At 33.2% G+C, this 27,527-nt stretch overlaps 1 protein-coding gene across 1 annotated transcript in view; it reads right to left on the reverse strand.

Annotated features, from left to right (window-relative positions):
• LOC114329487 (PR domain zinc finger protein 10) overlaps positions 1 to 27,527 on the reverse strand; it is a 75,690-nt gene that overhangs the window by 26,759 nt on the left and 21,404 nt on the right. Inside the window, exons 4-8 of the mRNA XM_028278612.2 lie at positions 19,697 to 20,008; positions 14,830 to 14,925; positions 4,191 to 4,370; positions 2,323 to 2,453; positions 1,827 to 2,161 (exon numbers count right to left, since the gene is read on the reverse strand). Of these exons, the coding sequence (XP_028134413.1) occupies positions 1,827 to 2,161; positions 2,323 to 2,453; positions 4,191 to 4,370; positions 14,830 to 14,925; positions 19,697 to 20,008 (1,054 nt within the window). The remainder of the gene's footprint in view (positions 1 to 1,826; positions 2,162 to 2,322; positions 2,454 to 4,190; positions 4,371 to 14,829; positions 14,926 to 19,696; positions 20,009 to 27,527) is intronic.

A 27,527-nucleotide genomic window follows, 5' to 3' on the forward strand; every position in this document is an offset into this window, starting at 1 on the left:
TTTCCCATTCTAAATAGTTAAAAAAGGTAATTGAATGTATAATTTTTTCGGCGAGTACTCAAACAACGGGAAATATTCAAGATTAAATAACGGGAAAAGTATGCATTTTATAAAATATACTTATATAAATATAATGGACTCATTAAACATCTAAGATCTAACAACATCACGAGAAAAACCAAATGCAAAATATACAAAACCCTGATAAAACCGGTCCTTATATATGGATCAGAGACATGGACACTGAAGAAAAGCGATGAGAACATATTAGGTACGTTTGAAAGAAAAATCCTTAGACACATATATAAGGGGGTGAAAGAAAATGACGTATGGCGCAGAAGATATAATTTTGAACTATACACAGCATACAACGAACCCGACGTCATAACATCACCAAAACACATAATGAAGCAAACACCAGTAGGGAGAAGGTCAAAGGGAAGACCCAAACTTAGATACATGGAACAAGTGGAACAAGATCTGAAAACACTTGAGATTACCCACTGGAAGAACAAAGCAAGGAACAGAACAGAATGGCGGAAAATCCTAGAACAAGCCAGGACCCAAAAAGGGTTGTCGAGAAACTGATGATGATGAAAGTACTCAGGAATACCTATCAAATGAGCTCCAGAAGAAGTTGATAGCACCAAAATTAAGCAAGTTATGACGAAAATAAGAGAACCCTTTTTAGGAAAAAGTGAAAAATAAAACATACGCCATTTCCACCAAAATTAAAATTTATAGTAATCCCTATAAGACTTTCTTTACTTTAGCATAAATAATAACCTTCAAACATTTTGACCGGTTTAGAATGCATACTTTTGAAAAAAAGTATGATTTAAAAAAATCAGAATTTTTAAATATGTATTCGTATTTTCTTTGGATAATAACTCCAAAAATACTCGATATACCTACGTAAAAAATGATACAGGACGAAATTTTAGTTTTTTGTTAGCAAAGAATTTACTTGTATGCATTTTTATTTCTGTAGGATAAAAATAACAGATATAAACGTTTAAAGCCTAGGGGGATAGGGGCTTTAATCTTTTATCATTAAAAAAATAAGGGTTTTAAAAGATTAAGTTTAATAAGAATTAATAGCCCTTGAAATTACCTTTATAAGAAGTAACAGAGTTGTTAAAAAAAACAATATCATTCTTTTGTAAAAAATTTTGGAGCATAAATTTTGATGTTATCAACTACTTCTGAAGCTCATTTATTGATGGTATTTCTGAGTGCTTTGACAAGTGGTCAGCAAGTATATGTTATAAAATGCATCGTTTTTCCGTTATCTCGCCGAAAAAAATATACATTCAATTACCTACAACTCAGTTTGAATTAATATTAAAAGGTTTTTCGAGTAAGGACTATTCGATTTTTTATTATCTTCAATTTTAGTAATGATAACTTTTTTTGAGAAAACTTATAGTTTTTAAGTTGTTTATGAAAAATTGCTTTAAAATATGCATATTTTTCACGAAAAATTAAAATTGTTGATACTTAAAATAAGTAAAAAAGTATTGATTGATTTATTTTAATGACTTGATATAATAAATTTTGCTTAGAATTTATTCCTCTATCGATTTTTCGGGTTATTTTTATTAAAATAATTTTCACCTCCGAGAAGTGATGGCATCCACCCCCAGGGACAAAAGCGCAAGTTGGCACTGTGTGACATTTATTTCTTGAGGTAACCTCTAACTACTCACCAATTTTCATGCAAATCGATGGAGGTTCAACGAAATCAGAGGTAATAGCTCATATCCATTTTCAGTGACTGCTCTAATTGTTTAATGTTGTCTGTTAAAGAAGATAAGAGTACTTACGTAATAGCAACAAAATATTCTTCAACGGTTCCTTTAGCCAGCTGATGCTTCTGGACAATATGTTGTTTCAAAAAGTTGTGATTGCATTGGAAAAAGGTCTCGTTGCAGATTTGACATTCGACGGCCTCGTTATGAAATTTCTTGAAGAAAAACAGTTTCTTCTTTTTCGGTTTGACGTTCTCGTCTTTCTCCTTGTCGTGGGTGTCGAGATGTTTCTGCAACTCGTTAGAAGAATTGAATATGAGGGTACATTCGTAGCAAGGCCAGCAGGGGTCTTGTTTGGGTTGTAGCCTTGGTAGATCGTAGAAGTCTGCGTATACTTTGCTGTACCATACCTAAAAGATACAATAATAATAGAAATGATGGAATATGAGATAAAATAATGAATGGTATAAAAACTACAAAAAAGCAGGTCCTCTCCTAACAACTAAATGGATTGCTTGGTAAGAATTTAATTTATCTTCGAAAATATTAACTGTAAGAAGAAAAAACTTACCTTCAACTCTTGTTTTTGCATGATAACGGTTGTGGTGGTAAAATAAATACCGTCGTCTTCTTGTGTTATCACTAAATTTTGTTCTTCATAGGTAGTTGCCTTTCTGACAAACATCATCCAGTTCGAAGTATCTGTAAGAGGAAAAAAACTAACTTAAGTAAGATCGAGCAAGAGCTTTGCTATTTTTCTTTTCACGTTTTCGCTAAATCTATTTCAAGAGATGGTTTTTATCATATCTGAAAAGTAGTTGCTCGAGCTCCTTAAGGGGATAGGCGCAAACTTTCGGCTCCAATGTTATTTAAATGCATTAATTTTTTTCGAATCCTGAGAAATATAATAATAAGTATTTAAAAAAAAATTAAACGCAGAATGAAATATTACATCATTGCCGAGGGTAGAAAGTCCCTGAAAACTTCTATAATGTTTATTTTAATAAGTTACAGGGATGAAAAAGAAGAGAGAATTGAGTGTGATTTTTAATTTCAAATATCTTATTCAAAAGAAACTTTTTGTTTATTTTAAGGGACTTTCTACCCTCGGTAAGGATGTAATCTTTCGTTCTGCGTTTAAAATTTTTCAAAAATATTTATTAGTATTTCCAGGATTCGAAAAAAATGATCAATATGTCCGTGGTGATATTTTCCAAATCGAACATTCGCTATCTTTGTCATACAACGCACTCAGTCGAACAAAATGTCGTGACAAGACAGTGACAAACAAGGCTACTAAATATTTGACACGGCTTCAGGAATATTTTGAGTTGTTTATTAAATAATATTGATAGTGCATTTTGATAAATAATTGGTTTAAGACGTGGAATTAATAAAAAGTTACGTATTGTTTATTATTTATGGAAGATCCAAACAGAGAATACACCAGGATATATTCTGTGATCCAAGTACTTTGTTGTTAAAGATGTTCAAAACTTATCTAAGCGTTCCATAGTAACAATAGATTATTAAAAAAAATCACTTTCATCACTTTTTCTCTTTTCTCGATTTTATTAGTTTTTATTAGATTATTGTAATCACTGAATACATAGTGAAAAAATAATCATATTAATTAACTTAATTAAGAATTTAAGCGATTATGCAAGTAACGGTTATCCAAGAACATTCAAAAGCCATCTCTCAAAGTTAGTTTACATCTCCATACCAGTGAGAAATTTACTACACATAATTTGCCGTGTAAAGAAAGTAAAAGTAGGGATATCCGTAAAATATTTGCGCCTACTCCCTTAAAATAGCGTATATATTTCATAGTTCGTTGAAAAATAGTCTCCTCTGAGATATTGTTTTAAGTTTGGTAACAGGAAATAATCACGGAGGGCTAAATCTGGTGATTACGGTGGATGGTCGATAGATTTGTATCCCAATTAGTTGTAATTTTGCCTATACATCGAAGAGAATTTGTTTGTGAAAAGGATAGAATATTTTCTGTTATTGCTATACCCTTTCCCAAGCAATGGGTATTAATACTTTTGACATCCCAAAAACAAACGCCATTAACGTCCTTTGGAATAACAATAGACCTTTTTCAGCATTTTCATAAGATGTAATGAAAATTGACAAATATGATAGTCAAATGTTAGGACGAAAGAAATTTCTGTAATTTGTTTTATAGGGAGCGGCTTGAGACCACGAATATCTGCATTTACTCTTTAAAAGTCTGTCTTCATTCACTCTACATGACATGATATGTTTTGTAATTATTGAGAACTTCCCATTTGACAAGACAGGTATCACTGAGTAGTGCCATCTATTTCAGATGACAGAAAATATGCTGAAATATTTTTAAAATGTTGTAAAATAAATATAATAATAATCAATACAAAAGCAAACTAAAATGTACTTAAAAAATCTACTTACTTTCGTCTGCAGCATCAATCCTACAAAAGGTGTTGTGCGTTTTCACAAGAAACATCAAATTGTTTTCTTCCGAATTTTTTAAAAGCACCGCATCGTCACTTATTACCGGAATAAGGATCCCTTCTAGAGGCCCGAATTGGGTTCTCTTTGGAATGGTCTTTTTCGCAAAAACTGCATCCTCTAAAATATTTAAATATAAGTACCAAAACAAGTAACAGCCCGTTCACATTTGTCGTGTGTCGGATTCGTATATTAAATCGGATGTCGGCGTCTCTATTCACACTTCGAATAATCGTTTGCCGCTTGTAGCCAAGGTCGAAGCTGGTGCCACTCTACGCGAGGAAACTGTGAGATTGAGAATGTATATAATTCCCTATCATCGAACAAATTATGGTATGAATTTGCCTATAGAAAGATACTCGAGATATGTTAACCAACTTCATTTGGAAATATTTGATATGTCTGAGAGTGGGTTCAGGGCTCAATTTAATAGAATCAATTTCATAGAATAATTAATACTTTAGTTTAGTGTAAAACTTTAATTATAAATTTAGGGTTGTAATGTTAATTGTTGGTTGTTTGAACATTGTTGCAGGTTGAATTATTTTTGTTGTTTTTTGATTATATTTTTTTCTCAATCTATTACATAGATCTTACATTTTACTATTTGTTAATTGTAACTGTTAATGGGGTTTTCCCGTAATATTAATAAATAATAAATAAAAAATAAATATAATTGAATAAAATGTATGTATAAGAAAATTAGCGTTTTTAAAAGTGCCGATAAGACCATGAATCCTTACAAAACAAAACTAGGTTTGTGTGTGTGTGTGTGTGTGTGTGTGTGTGTGTGTGTGTGTGTGTGTGTGTGTGTGTGTGTGTGTGTGTGTGTGTGTGTGTGTGTGTGTGTGTGTGTGTGTGTGTGTGTGTGTGTGTGTGTGTGTGTGTGTGTGTGTGTGTGTGTGTGTGTGTGTGTGTGTGTGTGTGTGTGTGTGTGTGTGTGTGTGTGTGTGTGTGTGTGTGTGTGTGTGTGTGTGTGTGTGTGTGTGTGTGTGTGTGTGTGTGTGTGTGTGTGTGTGTGTGTGTGTGTGTGTGTGTGTGTGTGTGTGTGTGTGTGTGTGTGTGTGTGTGTGTGTGTGTGTGTGTGTGTGTGTGTGTGTGTGTGTGTGTGTGTGTGTGTGTGTGTGTGTGTGTGTGTGTGTGTGTGTGTGTGTGTGTGTGTGTGTGTGTGTGTGTGTGTGTGTGTGTGTGTGTGTGTGTGTGTGTGTGTGTGTGTGTGTGTGTGTGTGTGTGTGTGTGTGTGTGTGTGTGTGTGTGTGTGTGTGTGTGTGTGTGTGTGTGTGTGTGTGTGTGTGTGTGTGTGTGTGTGTGTGTGTGTGTGTGTGTGTGTGTGTGTGTGTGTGTGTGTGTGTGTGTGTGTGTGTGTGTGTGTGTGTGTGTGTGTGTGTGTGTGTGTGTGTGTGTGTGTGTGTGTGTGTGTGTGTGTGTGTGTGTGTGTGTGTGTGTGTGTGTGTGTGTGTGTGTGTGTGTGTGTGTGTGTGTGTGTGTGTGTGTGTGTGTGTGTGTGTGTGTGTGTGTGTGTGTGTGTGTGTGTGTGTGTGTGTGTGTGTGTGTGTGTGTGTGTGTGTGTGTGTGTGTGTGTGTGTGTGTGTGTGTGTGTGTGTGTGTGTGTGTGTGTGTGTGTGTGTGTGTGTGTGTGTGTGTGTGTGTGTGTGTGTGTGTGTGTGTGTGTGTGTGTGTGTGTGTGTGTGTGTGTGTGTGTGTGTGTGTGTGTGTGTGTGTGTGTGTGTGTGTGTGTGTGTGTGTGTGTGTGTGTGTGTGTGTGTGTGTGTGTGTGTGTGTGTGTGTGTGTGTGTGTGTGTGTGTGTGTGTGTGTGTGTGTGTGTGTGTGTGTGTGTGTGTGTGTGTGTGTGTGTGTGTGTGTGTGTGTGTGTGTGTGTGTGTGTGTGTGTGTGTGTGTGTGTGTGTGTGTGTGTGTGTGTGTGTGTGTGTGTGTGTGTGTGTGTGTGTGTGTGTGTGTGTGTGTGTGTGTGTGTGTGTGTGTGTGTGTGTGTGTGTGTGTGTGTGTGTGTGTGTGTGTGTGTGTGTGTGTGTGTGTGTGTGTGTGTGTGTGTGTGTGTGTGTGTGTGTGTGTGTGTGTGTGTGTGTGTGTGTGTGTGTGTGTGTGTGTGTGTGTGTGTGTGTGTGTGTGTGTGTGTGTGTGTGTGTGTTTGGCATCAGACAAAGTCTATTTGCCACAGACTATAAGTAATGTAAGAAAGATCAAATGTCTACTTTCGTCCTAATCACAAAATGAACTAATATGTCATAGACTCTTTTATCAAATGAAGCAAGGAGTGCTGAAATATTTACTGGAAGAGGAAATTTTATATTATTTAATTCCGTCATTAGTTCCAATGTTTCAAGTGTATATTTAGTGCAGTCAAAAAATATATGGTTTAAGTCACCTATCGACATATTATTGCAAGAACATAAAGGCGAATCTATTATATTTATTTTGTGTAAGTGTGCCGGGAAACGACCATGATGTAATTTCAACCTAGTAATGATTGAAGAATATCGTCTGGATACAGGGAAGGTGAGATGAGGAATGTTCTTTGGCAAATCTCTATGTATCCTATAATAGTGACTTTGCGATTTTTCACTAATACTTGTATATAATGATTCCCAATCGCTTCTGATTTTATTTCTGAAAATCGCAAAAAAGATCGTTTGCGTCTGTTTCATAGATAATATTTTCTAAATGACACGCGTCCTTAGCTGCTATATCTACATGCTCATTGCCAATAATACCAGCGTGTCCTTTCACCCAAATGAAACGAACTTTTCTGTCAAGCTTTCCCAGATATTGAATAATTTTCCTTATGTCATATATTATAATGTTCTTATAATGTTTTGTTGGGTGAGAAAGTAATGCCAATAGTACTGACTGAGAATCTGTCAAAATAGCAATTTTCTGAACCTGATTTTGTAAGCACCATTGCAGCGCTCTTTTAATTGCTAATGCCTCGGCTGTAAAAATAGAAGTAAAGTCCGCCACACGATGCAGCTGTGTATGACCAGTGGATGGTACATAAAAGGCAAAACCCGAGCTGTCCCTAGTCTTTGATCGGTCTGTGTATACTGCAACTTCATTATCCTGTGCTCCCAAAATGGATTTCAAGATCACATTATTTAAGGATGATAGATTTGAATACTCAGGGAATATGACCCTTGGTTTAACAATTAAGGTGTCATATTTGCATTTGTAAAGTGGGTATTTACTGTGGTTATGAATCCACTTTTCATAGGGGTAGGTATCAATACAAGCATCAGCCAAAGGAGGGGAACGTTTTTTTGACCAGTAACGATTGGTGAGATTTTCAATATTAACCAAGTTAAGTTTATTAGACAAATACATATTACATGACCTATATTTAACCATATGTTTTGCAGCTAAATACTGTCTACGAAGATATAAAGGAGGTTCTTGTGCTTCAGCAAGAATTGCATGATTTGGTGATGACAACATCGCGCCCAAGCATAACTTAAGTGCTTTAGCTTGGATGCGATCCAAAATGTTTAAGTTACTGGTAGAAGCTGATCCGTATAGTGTACACCCATAATCCACAATCGATCTTATGTAAGCTCTATAGAACATGAGAGACGTATTAGGGTGAGCTCCCCAACTTTTTCTGCATATAACTTTGAGTAAATTTAGACCTTTCTCACATCTTTGCTTAATATAGCTAAGGTGATTGGTCCATAGCAATTTACTATCCAGAACAATGCCTAAATACTTATAACTAGTAACTGAAGGTATAGTATAATCATCGATAGTAATAAAATCTTGTGTCCGTAATCTGTGCCTAGTAAAGCACAGTTGGACCGATTTATCAGACGATATACTAAAACCAGAATAGGAAAGCCACCTCTTTAAACAACTCACAGCATGGTTCATTTTTTGCAAACAGAGATCATACGTCTTATGGGTGACATATAGACAAATATCGTCCGCGTACTGTATTATTTTAATATTGTCATCCAACAGATCATGCAAATCAGCTGTATATATATTAAAAAGTAAAGGACTTAAAATAGATCCTTGAGGCAGACCATTGTATATAACGCGTGGTCCATGTAATATGTTATTGTGGTCTCGAACATATATTTTTCTATCCTTGAACATATACAAGATATTGGTTGATACTTTGGCATTAATACCCATTTGAATCATTTTCTTCAACAAAATATTCAAATCTACCACATCATATGCTCCTTTTAAATCAATAAATAAGCAGAGCAAGTATTCATTTTTTGAAAAACAAATTTGAATATCCGTCACTAAATTTGTTACAGCGTCTATAGTTCCATGACCCCTCCGAAATCCATATTGCGCACTCGGTAATAAAGCGTTACTTTCAACAAAATGTTCTAACCTAAGTTTGATCAATCATTCAAACGTTTTTGTAAAGCATGACATTAAAGAAATTGGACGGTAAGATGAGGGTAAACTTAAGTCTTTTTGTGGTTTAGGAATGAGACATATGATAATATCTTTAATTTGATCTGAATAGTCTTGCTTCATCCACCAATCATTAAATATATTTAGTAAGTATAGCTTTGCTACCTGTGGAAGACTACATAAAATTTTGTAAGTGAAACCATCTAATCCGGGAGCCGTACTGCGAGAAGTTTTAAGTGCTAAATCAAGCTCAGAAATATTAAAAGATTTTGACATGTAATCAGACTTTTCATAATATAAAGGTTTTTTATCTTTATTTTCCGAAAGAAAATTAGAAACAGATGCCGGAGCTAAATTATCTAATATTTTACTTATTAAGTCTTCAGACAGAGGGAGCGTTTTTTTTTGGAAAAGGATTTATTGCTAATAGATCTAACCACATCCCATATTTTTTTAATTGGTGTACTTTTATTCAGTTGATTTACGTATGAAATGAAACTATTCTTGCGTTTTTGTGTAAAGAGTTGTTTAGTTTTAGCAGCTATATTTTGATAAGCTATGTAATTTTCAAAATTGGACAGTTTTTTGTATTTTGTAAATATTCTTTGCGCTTCGATATCATATTTTTACATTCCTCATCCCACCAATAAGGCAGATTGGTACGTGGTGTAAATGGTTTTTTTTCTGGCATGGAACCGGAAGCTGCCGATGCAATTGAATTAAAAAGGAATGCTATTTTTTCCGTATTGTTTTTAAAATTATTTAGTGAGGCTTCAGCATTTGCTTCTATATTATTCTGAAAGAGTTGCCAATTTGCCCGTAAATCATTCCACTTAGTCGTGAGATTAATTAGAGTTGACGAATAATTTGTCTGAATTTCAATAGTAATTGGGAAATGATCTGAACCCAGAGTATCCAATGTTACTTCCCATGATATTTTATCAGCTAGATGAGGATATATGATTGTTAAGTCTACTGCAGATTTACGACCGTTAGGAGACATTCGAGTAGGCGTACCATCATTTAGAGTTACTAAATCAAAATTGTCCATGGCTTCTACTAAAATTTTCCCATTCTTATCATCTAGAATTGGATCCCATGAGCTGTGGTGAGCATTGAAATCACCACAGAAAATGGTAGAGACAGCAAATTGTTCAAACAGATTAGACCAATCCTCTTTGCTTACTTTTAGGTCTGGCGGTTTATAAATTGATACAATATTTACTTCTAATTTAGGAATATGAACTGCGCATACTTCTATACGAGAATTAAAGTTGTAATTAATAGGTATTTTTGTAAAGTTAAATTGTTTAGTGATGTAAATGCCAACACCTCCATAACCATCATTCCTCAATTTTTGTATAGAGTTATAGCCTTTTAGACGGAAATCGTAACCCGGTTTTAGCCATATTTCTGATAAGACTAAGATATCACAGTACGTCGTATTTAAAAAATGTAATAAACTCGCTTGATTCGACAAAAGAGATCTACAATTCCATTGTAGGATTCGAACTATGTTTTTATTGATTTGTTCTGTCATTTTGGGTTATATTATAATTGCTATTTTCTAATATTACATCTTCACTATTGCTCACTTTATCAAATATTGAATTAATAAAACTAATAATATTATTATCATTTACCGATTTTGGATTTTTTATTGTGTCTATGACGAAAGTAGATATTTGGCTAATTATTTTCTCTTTGAATGTCATAAATTCGTCACGGTAAGGGTTTGGTAGAATTGAAGTGTGAGGACGATCTATTCTTTGCTTTGGCACCGGCAAAATGGTAGGAGTCAAAGTTGGAGAAACTGGAGGAGAACTGTATTTTCGTCGTTTCTTACTCTGTGTGGAATCTTGTGCATATGAACTGGTTCGATTAGTTTTAGGATTAGATAATAAATAACTGGATTCATTGTTTGTAGAAGTGGGAAGTTCAGGGAAATTTTCTAAGTTATTAAATATGGCGAATCTATTGTTGGTAGCTCTTTTAGCGTACGAAGGATTAAGATAGATAAATTCAGCTTCTTTGAAAGATATATTTTCGAAGGCCATTATTTTTTTAATCTCAAACTGCTTTTTATACGCAGGACACTCTCTAGAAATAGAAGGATGCCCACTGTTTTGACAGTGAACACAGAATACCTCATCTGTATCACAACTTAAATCTTTTGAATGATCTTTCGAACATTGTTTACAACGCGGTTTGCCCCTGCACTGCGACTGAACGTGGCCAAAGCGCAAGCACTGAAGACACTGAACTACTGGGTGTATATACGGCTCGACAGGAAAATTTACCATGTTAATTTTGACACAATCAGGGATTTTATTACCTGCAAAAGTTAAAACAACAAGCTGTCTCTTTACATATTCGATTTTATTTGTATTATTATCAACTACTTTCCGTGTTAAACGTTTAACCTCTGTGACTGGACTATTAGATTATATCGCCTTTAAAATAAAATCTTCCGTAAAAAAGCTATCAACCTCTCTAATTATGCCTTTTTTATGGTTGAAAAATTTAGGAATATATGCAATTAGTTCATTAGAAGTAATAATTTTATGATTAATTAGCGAATTTGCAATATTAAAGGTTTTAAAAATAACTTTGACACGTTTTAAACCGACCGGTTTTATATCAAGAAAAAGCTTGCCTATGTTTTTATTTGTACTCTCCAAAAAAACACAATAAGGCCCTACATCTCTAGCAGAAAATTTATTACTCAAATCATACGTCCTTTCAACTGTTGTTTCCATATCCGTTGTTTGTTTAGATTCCAAAGCGGGCGGTCCTTCTGGACCGCCCGAATCGTTGCTCATATTAAATAATAATAAGTTACCTTACCTTATTTGTGAATTTCTACAAAATAAACAAAGAAACTACTAAAAATGATATCAATTATAAAATAATTAGCCTAATCGCTTGATCGCACCAAAACACTACCTTCTCGAAACAATGTTGATACGAGACTCAAAAAAACTAGGTTTACCCATTATATTTAATGTTCTCAGATATGGTACTTCATACTGTTCATACTACATATATGTCTTCCGATGGATGTTGATAACTTTAGGTACATTCATTGAAATTTACACTATAAACAATATTTAAAAACTAGACTAAACATACATAATAGCATGCATATAAAAGTGTGTAGGTACGTAAGTAATTTCCTAAAATTTTATATTTGATGCTGGTGCTGACACTAAAATAATTCTCTCCTGTAATAAAAATCTGACAATCTGATTTATGGGAACAAATTAGGTTACGAAGTTTCAATTCAATAACATCTTTCCTCTTTTTACATAGGCAGTTCTTCAGTGATTTTTGATACGTGTTCTAATTCAATTTAAATATAATGACAAACTGTCGACTACCATATTCACATCAGAAAACAGAAGGCTATAATATCTGACAATATGACGTATGTATTTAAAATTATATATTGTATAATTATTTATTATTATTTAACAATCCCCATTCACTTCAGAATTAAACTCTAGCGAAATCTTATCATTTATTTTTCAAAATATCAAAAAATTCTCTGTTGACTTTATGTGGCATCACTAGCCCCGACCCCCGACAAATGCGAACTGCGCTATTCGTATTCATAGGCGAGCGAGATCCGACACAATTTTTTTCCTCGCGACGAGGGCTCGCAAAACAGCCGACATTTATTGTGGTCGCCAACAAAAAATCGGTGTCCGATAAATGTGAATAGCTCCATATAAAATGCTCTGCCACTGGAACCTTCGATTAAAATACGGATCCGACACACAAGTGTGAACGGGCTAAGGATACAAAATTCGAATTTTTCTGCGGGGAAACCACACGAATTCAGATAACCTCAAACCATTTCCTGGTTTTAGGTTCTGTGAATAGAATAGAGTATTCCAAGACTTTGACGTTTATGAAAACGCTGAGAGGCAAACTGTCAAATATTGTGTTTATTTATATTATTTGTACCACATGTTTCTTAAGTTTTTTACCGTTAACAGTTTTTTAATTGTATTTTCCGAATATTTTGTTTTAGATTTTGTGTAGTTTTTAGTTGTAGACGTACTTGAACGACTTCATTTAGTTTTAAGCAGTTAGTAAATAAACATGAGCGCATATAAAGTTGTTGGTAAACGATACAATTGTTGCTAGTAGGTACAAGCAAAAGATTGGTAAAATAAATAATATAGGGCCACTTTCCCTCAAAGGGTCTGAGTTAACCTACGCCTACGGTTTAGACAGTTTTCCAAGCGTAAGTAACATCGACATAGTTATTTAGTTTGTTTTTGTCTCTCAGATAATAACTTATTTAGTTGCTTTATGTTTTTGTCCCTCAGATGATAACTTATTTAGTTATTTTATGCTTAAAATTTAGCACTGATGGTAACCGATAAAACTGAACTTTATCAGGATTACTTCGCATTCCACACTTCAAAACACAACAGAAGTGAGGCATATTATCTTTTTAAATTAATTCTTCTAGTGAAAATGTATTAGTCCTTGTACAAAACAAAATTACAAAGAAACGCAACTAAAATGATCTAAAACCTATTAAGAACTGATAATATGACATTTATGTTTGCCTCCCAGCTGCCATATTGATTTAATTTTGACAGCATGTTGGAATGCCCTATTAGTATGGTATAGTTAGACCCAAACCCAGACATCCAAAGTGAAAGTTATCCTCCAACACCAAATTGTTCTATATGGTCCACATAATGTTCAGAAAAAAGTCACACCATTTTGAGCGTCGGGTTTGGGGGGGAGAGGGGGGAGAAATCTGCAAATTCGTAGTTTTTTACGTTTTTCGTCAATATTTCTAAAACTAAGCGGTTTAGCATGAACAATCCTCTACACAAAATTGTTCTACATTAAATTTCAAATAAAAAAGGCCCTATGCATAACCTTTCTAAAATGAACGGTTCCAAAGTTACGGAGGTAGTATAGTATAATTGGTCCAAAAAAAGGCCTAACCCAGACATCCAAAGTAAAAGTTTTCTTTAACACCAAATTGTTCTATATGGTCCACATATTGTTCAGTAAAAAGTTACACCATTTTAAGCGTCCGGTTTGGGGGGGAGATGGGGGAAAAATCGGTAAATTAGTAGTTTTTTTTAAGTTTTTCGTCAATATTTCTAAAACTATGCTTCAGCGTAAGGAATGTTCTATAGAAAAATGTTCTACATAAAATTTGAAACAAAAAAGGTTCTATACATAATTGCTATAAAATCAACGGCTCCAGAGTTACGGAGGGTGAAAAGTGGAGGTTTTCGATACTTTTTATATTTACCGATTTCTCCCCCCCCCTCACCCCCCAAACCCGACGCTCAAAATGGTGTGATTTTTTTCTGAACATTATGTGGACCATATAGAACAATTTGGTGTTGGAGGATAACTTTCACTTTGGATGTCTGGGTTTTTGGTATAGTTATATCATAAATATTGCCCAAAAAATATAAAAAGTATCGAAAACCTCGACTTTTCACCCTCCGTAACTCTGGAACCATTGATTTTATAACAATTATGTATAGAACCTTTTTTGTTTTAAATTTTATGTAGAACATTCTTCTATAGAATATTCCTTACGCTAAAGCATAGTTTTAGAAATATTGACGAAAAACGTAAAAAAAACTACTAATTTACCGTCTTCTCTCCCATCTCCCTCCCAAACCGGACGCTCAAAATGGTCTAACTTTTTACTAAACAATATGTGGACCATATAAAATATTTTGGTGTTGGAGGAAAACTTTTACTTTGGATGTTTGGGTTAGGCCGTTTTTTGGACCAGTTATACTATACTACCTCCGTAACTTTGGAACCATTCATTTTAGAAAGATTATGCATAGGGCCTTTTTTATTTCCGATTTAATGTAGAATACTTTTGTATAGAGGGTTGTTCATGCTAAACCGCATAGTTTTAGAAATATTGGCGAAAAACTTAAAAAACTACGAATTTACCGATTTCTCCCCCCTCTCCCCCCCCAAACCCGACGCTCAAAATGGTGTGACTTTTTTCTGGACATTGTGTGGACCACATAGAACAATTTGGTGTTGAAGGATAACTTTCACTTTGGATGTCTGGGTTATGCCATCTTTTGGATCAACTATACTATACTATATAGACACATAATAGAAGAAAGTATTAAATAATTATGTGATTATCGTGCAAAGATCCAACAGACAGAGTGTGCTTACCCTTATCGACTTTAGTTAAGGTCAAATAAGATTCTGGAAGCGAAGCCCTAGCTCTCGTCAAGATAGGTTTATCTGTAATACTGAACACACTCGACACTACAACAAAAAAATAAAAAAATTAGCTTGTGGTTATTACTTTACTACTAATACAGTTATTGTGACTATAAATTAATTAAGTATTCAATTTTTATTTTAATATATTATGTAATTACATATATGTAATATCTGGTATGGTATGGTAAGCATCACACCAGTCAACTATTTTCCACTGGTATTATATTGCGAATTTAAACGTGGTCGCTCCAGTCTCAGCAACGAAGCCAGGCCAGCTCCACCCAAAACAGCAGTCACACAGCAAAACATTGACGCCGTTTTTATTTGGGAAGTAAATTAACTTTCTTCCTCACATATTTGAAATAAAAGACGTAAAAAAGACTGAAGAAGTTCGTAAAAAGAACCATCATATACATTATACATTAATGTAATCATATACATTATACATGCCCAGTTGCACCAACAGACTGTAAACAACTGATTCGCTAACCGTCAATTCGACGATTTAAATCAATGATCAATGATTATTTTTCAAACGAGTTGCGTCATTCTAAAAAACTCTTGGTTTACAAACCAATGACGTCTAATAGAACATAGACTCAGCAACTGTTGTAAAACGTGGGAACAACATGATTACCTCGCCGAGGTAATTTTGTTTATTGTTTTGATACGAAGTAGGAGAAATCCCACTACGAACTTGACACGAACGAAGACCGTTTTGTTTGTATATGCGTCATTGGTCGTGTTTGTGTTGTGTTTTGTCATTGTTTACGTGAAAATCAAATATTATTTTAAATTTTTGGGAGTTATTTACTTAATATATCAGTAAAATACCTTTTAATGGTCTCATTTGAGGTCGCAGAAGATTGAAAAGTCTTGAAGTAAATTATTTTTGAAATGTATATGGTTAGGTGAGATCAATGTACAGATCATATTAGTAAACACCAGTTGATAGATCTTGCGGACACCCGATTATGCATATGGTATACGCTCTGAGCTTCGATGGTGTCGTTCCTAGCGGATTACTAATGCAACTTTCACCGGTAATTTTGAAATTTATTATTTAATTGTTATCGCTTAATATTTACAACGCAAAAAAGTAATTAATTTGTAATAGATTTTTTAAAGATTTTGCTAATCATTTTAAAGTTCTATTAATGAAATATTAATTTCTTACTTCGGATACTTTCACAATTATTATCGTGTAGATGGCGCTTAGATTAATTTATAATTACATATTACGAAGTATTAAAAAAACTTAAATTCAGTATTTAAAACGTAAGTATATTTAAGGTAAAAATATACACCACAGCTTTGACCAACTAATATCATTTATTTGCTATTAATGTTTTTAATTTCAATGTTTTAAATTAATCACTTTACATTTATGCCAAATTTTTAATTATCCCCTCTACCTACGAGCTCATAGCGTATAGATGAGTTCTCAGTCCAGGTGATATATAGTGTTACAAACCGACAATATACAGGGTATAACAAAAATACAGGTCATAAATTAAATCACATATTCTGGGACCAAAAATAGTTCGAATGAACCTAACTTACCTTAGTACAAATATGCACATAAAAAAAGTTACAGCCCTTTGAAGTTACAAAATGAAAATCGATTTTTTCGAATGTATCGAAAACTATTAGAGATTTTTTATTGAAAATGGACATGTGGCATTCTTATGGCAGGAACATCTTAAAGAAAAATTATAGTGAAATTTGTGCACCTCATAAAAATTTTATGGGGGTTTTGTTCCCTTAAACCCCCCCAAACTTTTGTGTAGTACGTCTCAATTAAATTATTATTGTGGTACCATTAGTTAAATTCAATATTCTTAAAACTTTTTTGCCTCTTAGTATTTTTTCGATAAGGCAGTTTTTATCGAGTTGAGGCTTATTTTTTAATATGTTAACATACAAATTTTATGGGGGTTTTGTTCTTTTAAACCCCCCAAATGTTTGTGTACGTTCCAATTAAAATATTACTGCGGTGCCATTAGTTAGACACAGTGTTTTTAAAACTTTTTTGCCTCTTTGTATTGTTTCGAGAAGGCAACTTTTATCGAGATGTGGCTTCTTTTTTAATATGGTTAAAAATATACCTAAAAATGTAAATCATACATAAATTTTTCATATTATTACCAAGTCTCCATAATCGTACTTAACCATATACAAATATATGGTGGACTTGACAAATATTTTTGATAAAAACTGACTTTTCGAAAAAGTACTAAGAGCCAAAAAGTTTTAAAAACATTGTGTTTAACTAATGGTACTACAATAATAATTTAATTGGAACGTACCCAAAAGTTTGGGGGGGTTTAAAGGAATAAAACCCCCATAAAATTTTTATGGGGTGTATAAATTTCACTATAATTTTTTCTTAAGATGCTACTGCCATAAGAATACCACATGTCCATTTTCAATAAAAAATATCTAATAGTTTTCGATATATTGGAAAAAATCGATTTTCATTTTGTAACTTCTAAGGGTTGTAACTTTTTTTATATGCACATTTGTACTAAGGTAAGTTAGGTTCAATCAAACTATTTTTGGTCCCAGAATATGTGATTAAATTTATGACCTGTATTTTTTTTACATCCTGTATAAGTGGCAACATCGTATTAGTACAGATTATTCCATTCGAATCAGAGTTTGGTCTGTCAAAGAAGATTGTCAAAGTAAGTTTTGTAAGGTTATGCTGTGAAATTGAATTGCCAATTATTCAACCAGCACTATTTTATTTAGTTGATATCTAAAAATAATTAAAAATGCATTTCTAGTCATGCAGATAAATAATGGTAATACCTTGCTTTAAAATCTGCGTCATTATACTCTATTACACTACTATACAAATACAAATTATAATGCATTTTATCTTCAAAATCGTCAGAAGATGAACTCTTAAGACGACGATAAATAATCCATTTTTCTAAATTAGTTATTGGGACCGTGCAAGTTCGGAAGAGCCTATAGCTCAGCACCGTTTATACCACTTTTAATGATGTTGGCCAATTATATTAGTCCTGGTTACTGGATAACTGTCAAGGCTATAGCCCAAAAAAGAATAAGAAGAAAAAGTAAGATTGGGGTTATGTTATTAAAAGGTAAACACGGTAAACATTGTATGTAGTAAATAACTAATTATGTTACTTACTTCAGCTTTATTATGATGGAAATCCACTTTTCTCTTTGTATTAATTTGTGCTTAGAAGTTGGAAATGAATAAAACTTAAATTGACAATTTTTTGTTATATTTTTACAATTTCTAACACAGCATTTGCGAAATCTCATTTTCTTCAATGACAGTAGGTATGAAATATGTCAATATGACCATTTCCCCTCCAAGTACTTGCACACAGAGAATACTATGATACTTTAAGAACTAAGTTAAGAACACATTTATTATTCGCTCCGTGCGTGACCATGTTGGGAATGACACGAAACTATGACAGCGTCCGTAGCGGCGAAATATGGCAATTTTGGCGAATAACGATTTTAATAATAATTTTTTTCATTAGATATTTCGTTTACCTTATTATTGCCGTTTTGATTTTTATTATTTATATTTTCATACTGACTTTCTTTCCTTCCCCGATCTGATGGTATATTCCTATCGTCATCTATTTTCATTTTGTGTTACACTTCTTCTTCTTTTAATTATTGGAGATCTTTCGATCTGTTTAATTCTGAAGCTGCCTCTGGTTAATTTCCTGGGAGGTAGATTGACAACTGTCCCTCCATCTTTTAGGTGGTCTTCCGGGGGGTCTTGAACAGGGCGGGTTGTTTTCTAGGGCAATTTTTGTGAGTCTATTCTCATCCATTCGTCTTACATGGTTGAACGACATCCTATTGCGCTGCCTTCCCCATTTTACAATATCTTGAATTTTGCATTGCTCTCTAATGTCTGTATTTCTCACTCTGTCTCTTCTTGTTTTCCACACTATTGTTCTTAGGATTTTCATTTCGGCAACTCTTAGCATCTGTTTCGTTTTGTTGGTGTGTTCGCGCACTTCTATCCCTTATGTCATGATCGGTCGTATGCAAGTCTTGTAGATTCTTTTGTGTGTTACACACACAAAATTAATAGTTGAATAGACCCAGCAAATGTTAAAATCTGGTACTAATAATACACACTGCCTAATTGATTTCGATGCACACTTAATTAATGTTAACACCGACAACTAAACTATAACGAAAAAGTGAAGAAAAACCCTTAAAATTGATATTTTCTTCACAGAACTTCCAAATATCCGCTTTTTAATTTGACGTTTATTTGACACTCGAACTTATTGTTTGTACAAAAATTTTTTATCAAAAATGGTAAATAAATATTACATATTAACGTCCGGCATGTCATATGTGTATCATATGTTTAACGTTAAATTGTGAACGCCAAAAATGTCAGTCGACTACACTAGGTGTCGGTCAGTCATGCACGGAGCGAATACAAATCATTGCGATCTTTTACAGATCTTATATTTGGTATCATACGCATTATATCTTCCAAATCGTCAGAAGATAAACCCGACGACGACGATGACGATAAATCCATTTTTTTAAATTACAATCTATGACGACACTTTTAAATAAAATCTAAAGCTGAACATTACAATATAAATAGTGTAAAAGTGAAGTTAAAAACAGTCGATGGTTACTTTTGACAGTTCAAAAACTGTCGGTTCCAATTGAGTGATGGTTGGTGCAACATATTTTAAAATAAACGGGCAATCCGAATAAAAAAATCAATCGCATATTTGTTGGTGCAACTGGACATCAGTAAAACTACTAAGAATAAAATACTCACACAATTGCTCTTCCGGATCCAGATTTTTCGGTCGGGTTGTCATTTTGAACGAATTTATTACACTAGTTTTGCCGAGTTCAGATTCAGATAAATTATTAATGTAATTATTTACGGCTTCAGCATTTATATCCGCCATTTCACTAGGGCACATATCTATGTCATCGTTTAGCTCCGACTTCAACGTTCTGTCATCTAAAGTGAGAAGATCCGATTCCAGGATAGGATCTGGTGCAAGGGCTTCTAATAATCTTTGGTCATCTTGAAGGCATGGTTCTACTAGCAATTCTTGTGCGTCAACGCTATATGAGATTCCTGCAAAAACGAAATTTGGAGATATTTTCTTTTCTATTAATGTATAATCTACTTTAATGTCTAACCTCTACGGTAATTTTAACATGATAAAGAAAGTATAAAGCAAGAAGCAAAATTGACGAAAAACACACGGATTCATTTTGTAAAAGAAAAGACTCCACAACACTCCTTATGGAGAGTAGTACTGTCGCCAGGGAGAGTACAACGGCCTCCTTTATTTAGATGGACATGCAAAAGTTTTTTTATGTATTTTGACCCGTAGAACACGAATTTTTTGGGTAAAAGTTGGTCTGGATGTAGATAAGATTGTTATAAACAAAAAAACTTGCAAAATTACAAAAAAGCGAATTTACGCAAAACTAAACATTTTTTGTATTGTTTGGGTCATTCTAAGCATTCTAAAATGTCCTTACAAATTTTTTCGTAGGATGCATAGTTTTCGAGATAAACGCGGTTGAACTTTCGAAAAATAAAATCGAAAAATTTTCAACCCGAATAACTTTTGATTAAAAAATAAAATAGAAATTCCGCTTAGAGCATTTTTCGACAAGTCAAATTATACCGGTGGTGATTATTTGCGTTGCTAAAAATTAATTCTTTTATTGTTAAGAGGATCAATACGTATTTTCGGCTGCAATGCTATTCAAATGGGGATTCATTTTTTTCGAATCCTGAGAAAACTAATAAGTATTTTCGAAAAATTTAAACGCAGAATGAAAGATTACGTTATTAGCGAGGGCCGAAAGTCCCTGAGAACTTCTATAATGTTTATTTTAATAAGTTACAGGGGTGAAAAACTAAGAGAAAATGTAGTGTGATTGTTAATTTCAAATATCTCATTCGAAAGAAACCTCTTATATATTCTAAGGGACTTTCGGCCCTCGATAATAATTTAGTCTTTCATTTTGTGTTTAAATTTTTTAAAAATATTTATTAGTTTTTTCAGGATTCGAAAAAAATGGACACCATGTCCGTGGAAATCGAACATTCGCTATCTTTGTCATACAATGCACTCATTCGAATATAATGTTATGACAAGACTCAAGACAGTGACAAGTAGAGATGTGTCCGACCCGCTATTTTGATATAGCAGTTCATTCTGCTTCTGCTTTTTAACGCTTTTACGATGATAATAAAATCAATCAAAGAGTTGTTTATTAAATTAATAGTATTGATACTGTAGTTGATAAATAATAATTGATTTAAGGCGTACAATTAATAAAAAGTTATTTATTGTTTATATATTATTTATGGAAACTCAAAGTATTTCAAGTCATTAAAGTTCAAATAAAAATATTATTTTATAAGAGTTTGTTCCGATAACCGTAAATAGGTACGAGTTTAGCTATAAAGTAAAGTGCCCATGGTGGCATAAAATGTAGTAAATGCTAATGCTTCAAGTACGTACTACATTTTTGAAGATTTCATTACACTTAAAAAGCATTTGCTTTTCTCCGTAGTATTTGCTACTATTTACCAGCCTACATAGAAGAATGTACTACGCTTTTGAAGTATGTGCTTGTTTAGTAGTATTTTGCTTCAGTTTAAGTGAAGTTGGTGGGTGGACGTCATCGGCGTAGGTATTTTTTTGTTACAATATGGCAGCATTTATGAATGTGTGTCACAGAAAAATTTACAAACTAAGAAGAAGATTCTTAATTTTTGGGGTCATTCTTTTATCAAATAAAATTTAATAATTGTGAAGAAGATTAACAAATAACAATTGTTCATTTTTATCCTCGCGTAACTCTTTTTGTCGCTTCGGATCTGAGTCACTCATTTTTACTCATGTATGTTCTTTTCATGAGCATTTTTCAGCGCGTCACCAATGATAGAAAAAAAGGTAAGTCCGTGATAATATACATTTTAGTGGCATGACATTTTAGTTAAATCTTACAGTTGTCAAATTTTATTTGCTATTTTGCATAAAAACAAATCAATTTTGTTTATTGCATTTATAAAATGGTATTTTCTTTGATTTGTATAGTCCTATAAATTGTTCAGATTAAATTCGTAGATATATTATATAATTCGCAAATTATTTTATTTTCGATTATGGCGTCATCTATTGACAACTATAATAAATGTTATAAATGTCACCGACGGGCGTTTTTTTTTCTGTTACACACAATTTAATGCATTAGAAAGAAATCGAAAAACTGTGACGCACTGAAAGATCCTTATGAGAAAAAGCATACAATTCTAATAATTTGGTACGTAAAAATGTGAATTCACAAATCACAAGCACGTGGAAAACTAATTCCATCACGATTGGTGTAATGCAGACACGGCTGGCGCTACGATCATTTGATATGATCACAAACATATCTACAATCGGCAAAAACTTCCAACAATCCAACATATAGTTTACTCCTTTAAACGAGAATAAAATTTAATACGAAAATTATTGGTTTATCGATAGATTTTATAGATCATATTTTCACTAGAAATTTAAAATTAATTTGAAAAATACAAAAGTAATTAATTTGGTTTATGTAAAAAAATGTACTTACTTCAATTGAGCTAACCGTCTATTTCTTCGCTTTTCAGTAACACATTTCTTGTAACAACGTCCCATATTTTAATTTGCGCAAATAAAGAAATAAATAAAGTCTTTATAAATTAATTGAGTAATATTACATTTATACAACGCAGTTCTTCACATGTTCAAACCTTATCTAAGCTTTCCATGGTAACAGGGCATTATTAAAATAACTTTACAACTTTTTTTCTTTTTCGACTATTTGTATAGTCTATAAATAATGGTAACTACTGAATACATAATTAGTGAAAAAATTATCCTATCATTTATACAAGTAAAGGTTATCCAAGAACATTCAAAAACTGAACGAAACCGAAATAGCCATCTCTACCTTTCTAATGACAATGTCACTGTCAACCTAATGTTTACATCTGCAGTTTCCATACCAGTGAGAATTATACTACACGTAATTTGCCGTGTAAAGACAGAAAATGTAGGGATAGCCGTAAAATATTTGCGAATTATGTACCCATAGCCTTAAACAAAGCTATAAACAAATAGTGTTTGAGCGTTTTGACGGGTGCCCAATGCATGCTACGTAGAAATTGCCTGTTTGCAGGCGCTTGCACTTGTACCTACTGGTTCGATTTTAAATGAGAGATGCATCAAAAACATCACTTAAGTGATTATAGCTTTGTTTAACAATAAAAAATTAAGTTTTAGCAATGCAAGTAATCAAACTTGGTATAATTTGACTTGAACTTTGAAATGCTGCAAGCAGAATTGCTATTTTATTTTTTAATCAAAAGTTATTCGGGTTCAAAAATTGAAATTTTACGATTTTTTGAAAGTACAACCGCGTTTATCTCGAAAACTATGCATTCTACGAAAAAACTTGTAATAACATTTTTGTAATTTTGCAAGTTTTTTGTTTATATCAATCTTATCGACATCAGGACCAACTTTTACCCAAAAAATTCGTGTTCTACGGGTCAAAATACATAAAAAAACTTGGGTAAGTCGAGGCCGTTGTACCCCCTGGCGACAGCACTAAAGTGGCCCCGGTCAAATTTAACGAAAGTTCGGTCAATGATAGTTCTCAGTTATTGGAGATTCTTCTGAAGTTATTGGAGTCAGGTGCTCGGTTTACGTCAAGTGCACTAATTCACGGTCAAGTGAACGAAAATATTTATTATTGAAAGAAGAGAGACTCATTTTCTTTTCCTCATGCATATTTACGTGTTGTATATGAATTTCTGGTCAGAAATAGATACATCATATTTTAGTATTCAGAAAACTTCCGAAAAGTCCTCAGAAAACTGAAAATTTGTGACAGAAAATGCGCTGTTAGAGCGACATAAGAATTATCATGTTTTCATGAATGCATCACACTTTTATCCAATATCAGCATAGCTGCAGTTCCGCCTTATCTTTAGAAAACCACTGAACTGTGGCGTATCTACTTGTTGCTGTGGGAAGATGGGGGGTAGGGGTATTGTCCCTTTAACACGCTCCAAAATTAAACAAAAAATTGTTAAAGCATAAATAATATATTAGCTGACATGAAACTTAAACTACAGACAGACAAATTCAACCCAATTAACTCGGCAGTAAGGAAAATTAAGGGAACTTATTACACATAAGTTATTATCTATGTTTTTAAGTATGTGTAGTTTGGGTTTATCTATTGTATGTCTTTTGGTTGGTGTTTACATCCGTCACTGCTAAGGAAGCACCTTCAGAAAACGGAGGAACAACCATAACAAGTGCTGCTAGAGCCACACAAGACTTCTCACGTTTTCACACAAGCAAAATATAGTCCTGATCTCAGCAACACCATTCTGATTTTTAAAAAACGGCTGAATTTAAAAAAAAATGAAGAACCGCGGCTCTGACCCTTGCTGCATCGACAATACCTAAGATATAATATTATTACATAGAAATTCGGCATAATATGCATTTTAATATTAAAAAAAAATCATCAAATACAAGCATCTCTGGCACAATTAGATTCGATCCAACGTTTTACACAATAAACCATATTTGAATGGGTGATGTTCTACCATGATCTACTAATTGTACTAACAACTTGTTGTTATTATTATATTGAACAAACCATGAGAAAACTGTCACTTAAACTATTAATAAATATTATCATTCTGTGCAGACCATCTAAACTATTTGCAAAAACTATTTGCTTTGTCGGCATATCTAATGTTTTTTAGCCCACTCTATTCTGCATCCGTGAAAACGTGAGACGTTTTTTGCTCTAGCAGCACTTGTTGTTGTTGTTCCTCAGTTTTTTGAAGGCGCTTCAGTATCATTGGCGGAATATTTGCTTAAGGGGGGTGGGGTGGGCGCTTCCTATAAAACACCAACCAAAAGATATCAAACAGATAAACCCAAACTACATAAAAGAACTTAGACAATAACATATTTATGCAATAAGTTCCCTTAATTTTCCTAAATATCGAGTTTATTGGGTTGAATTTGTCTGTCTTTGTAGTTTCAAGTTTCATGTCAGCTAATGTATTTTTTTGAATAAACAACTTTCCTTTAATTCTGGATCGTGCTACGGGAGGAATTCCCCTATGCTCCCCCATAGATCAGCCACTGCCAGCAGTTTTCTAAAGATAAGGCGGAACTGTAGCTATGTGGTATTGGATAAGTGTGAAGCATTCACGAAAACATGATAATTCTTATGTGGCTCTAGCAGGATATTTTCTATCACACTTCTTCAGTTTTCTGAGGACTTTTCACAGTTTTTCTGAAGACTAAAATACGATGCATCTATTTATGACCACGAATAATTCATATTATACGACATGCAAATATGCAAGAAGGAAATGAGTCTCTCTTCTTTCAACAATAAATATTTTCGTTCACTTGACCGTGAATTAGTACACTTAACGTACACTGAGCACCTGAATCCAATAACTTCAGAAGGCTGTAGCTTCAGAATAATAGTTTTCCAGACCTATTCCAGGCAACCAAGATACGTCATATTATAATGTCGAGGAAACGTCAGTTTTTGGTTGAATATACACACGTGGTTGAACATTACGTCATATAGACGTCTTTTGTAGGTGATTTTAAATACGTAAGATTAATAACGTTAAAATACGTTTAAAAAACGTTTTCATTTCTAACAGCCTAAGTCTGACGTCACGAAATTGGGAGGAGCTTAAAAGTTACAAAACAAAAACAAAGATTATGTTTCATTTAATAGTTTCATGTTCATGTTTATGTTTGTATCGTCGTGGCGTCGTATTTTGCCTATTTTCGATTCATTTGGATTTTGTTTGCTGTTTTTTTGTGTATTTTTTAAAACTTTTGTTTGTCATTTGTGAACTTTCTAAACTTACCACAGTACAAAGTGATTATTTAAGGAAATTATTATTGGAAACTCCAGATGTTAGAATAAGGTAGGCCAAACAATTTTTGTTTACCGTTGATTTTCCCCTGATATTTATCAATAATGATGAATTTTGCAAGCAATAACATTATTTCTTTTATTGTTTTAGATATTCATTGAACCTGAAAATAATTGGGGATTTAGATCCATAAATATACAATATACAAGTGCATTCCACCAATTACTAATATAGATATTTATACATATTATTATCTGGTGGAGTCTCACTAGTTACTACTCTAAGTAGCAGATGAAAGCATACAAAAGCCTTCAGGCACATAAAAGCCTTCACAACTGGATTTGTTTTGAAAGTTGGAGCAAAAATTGTTTGGTATTGTGGTTTGTGAAAGGTATGCTTTTATTTTATTTATTCACCATTAAGAAATATATGGATAACAGTATTAGTGTATTTTGAATAAATTAGTTTTAAATATTAGATTTATTTACGTTTATATATCTGTATGAAACCAGATATATTGTTCTAATTTGTAAACTGTGTAACACTATAATTCTCTGAAAATGAGTTATTACTGCCATGTGTTTGAAAAAGTTCCTACTTCTCGTTTCAATAAAGATGTACATGCATATTTTTACCAGATGAGTAAATAGTGACATCTTCGTATACGCTGTATCTCCCTTGCGGCAAATTTAGTACAAAAAATATGCAACTCCCCAGTTTGTGATACCACACGACTGACCTCACTGTTTAGAAAGTGATACTTTCAAGAAAAAGTTGGTGGTAAGTAATATTAAATACTCATTAAACAATATACAAATGTTAGTGATATGTGTATCTATAAAATATTCCATTTTAGCATCCTATCTTTTAAAATGTAGTAGTATTAATTCACATTAGTCATATTTAGAGAAATATTTTTTTGTGTCTCCTGTAAAATTTGGATAAATGGAGTTACTCAGTTCACAGATAAGGTCGACGACATGTAATTGCTATGATAGAAAAGAGAATAAGTCATGATTGTTTGTTCTAAAATTACATTATATGAATGTCTGATTTTAAATAAAATATTCTCAATCATTGTAAAGAACGTAAAGACTCTAATAAAAATAAACTTTTGTAGTTGAAGCATTCCCACAAAGATAAAATATTTTTTTAGGTGAAGCATTCCCAAAAAGCTAATGATTAACCACTAGATGCTTGGGTGATAGCCAGTTCTGATGGCATAGCAAATGCACATTGTATGTGTATGGCCGGTAATAGTGAAGTCTGCAGCCATATTGCAGCAATATTATTTGCAGCTGAGTATGCCCACAGCAAGACAGAAGAAGAACCCAATGCATGTACAGATGTTACAGCTATGTACATGGTTTGGAGATAGCAACATATGCATTCTCCGATGAAAAACTAATGAGTTTTGAAACTGTTCGGTCAGAGTGCTTGTTGCGCTCTCTAAACGAACTGAAATACAAGTTGGTTTTGGCTTCGTGTTGCAGCGATATGAAAATGGTTATTCATTTTTAATTATAATGTACTTCTTCATCATGAGTATTTATGTATTAGTCTTTTAAGTGTGTATTTATTGTGTTAATCACTATCAACGTATAACAATAATAAAGATATGCCTATGTATTTGTATCGTTTAAAGTATGAGTAATTTTTTTTT

This window comes from Diabrotica virgifera, chromosome 2 (genome assembly GCF_917563875.1).
Source record: "Diabrotica virgifera virgifera chromosome 2, PGI_DIABVI_V3a".
NCBI classification, from domain to species: domain Eukaryota; kingdom Metazoa; phylum Arthropoda; class Insecta; order Coleoptera; family Chrysomelidae; genus Diabrotica; species Diabrotica virgifera.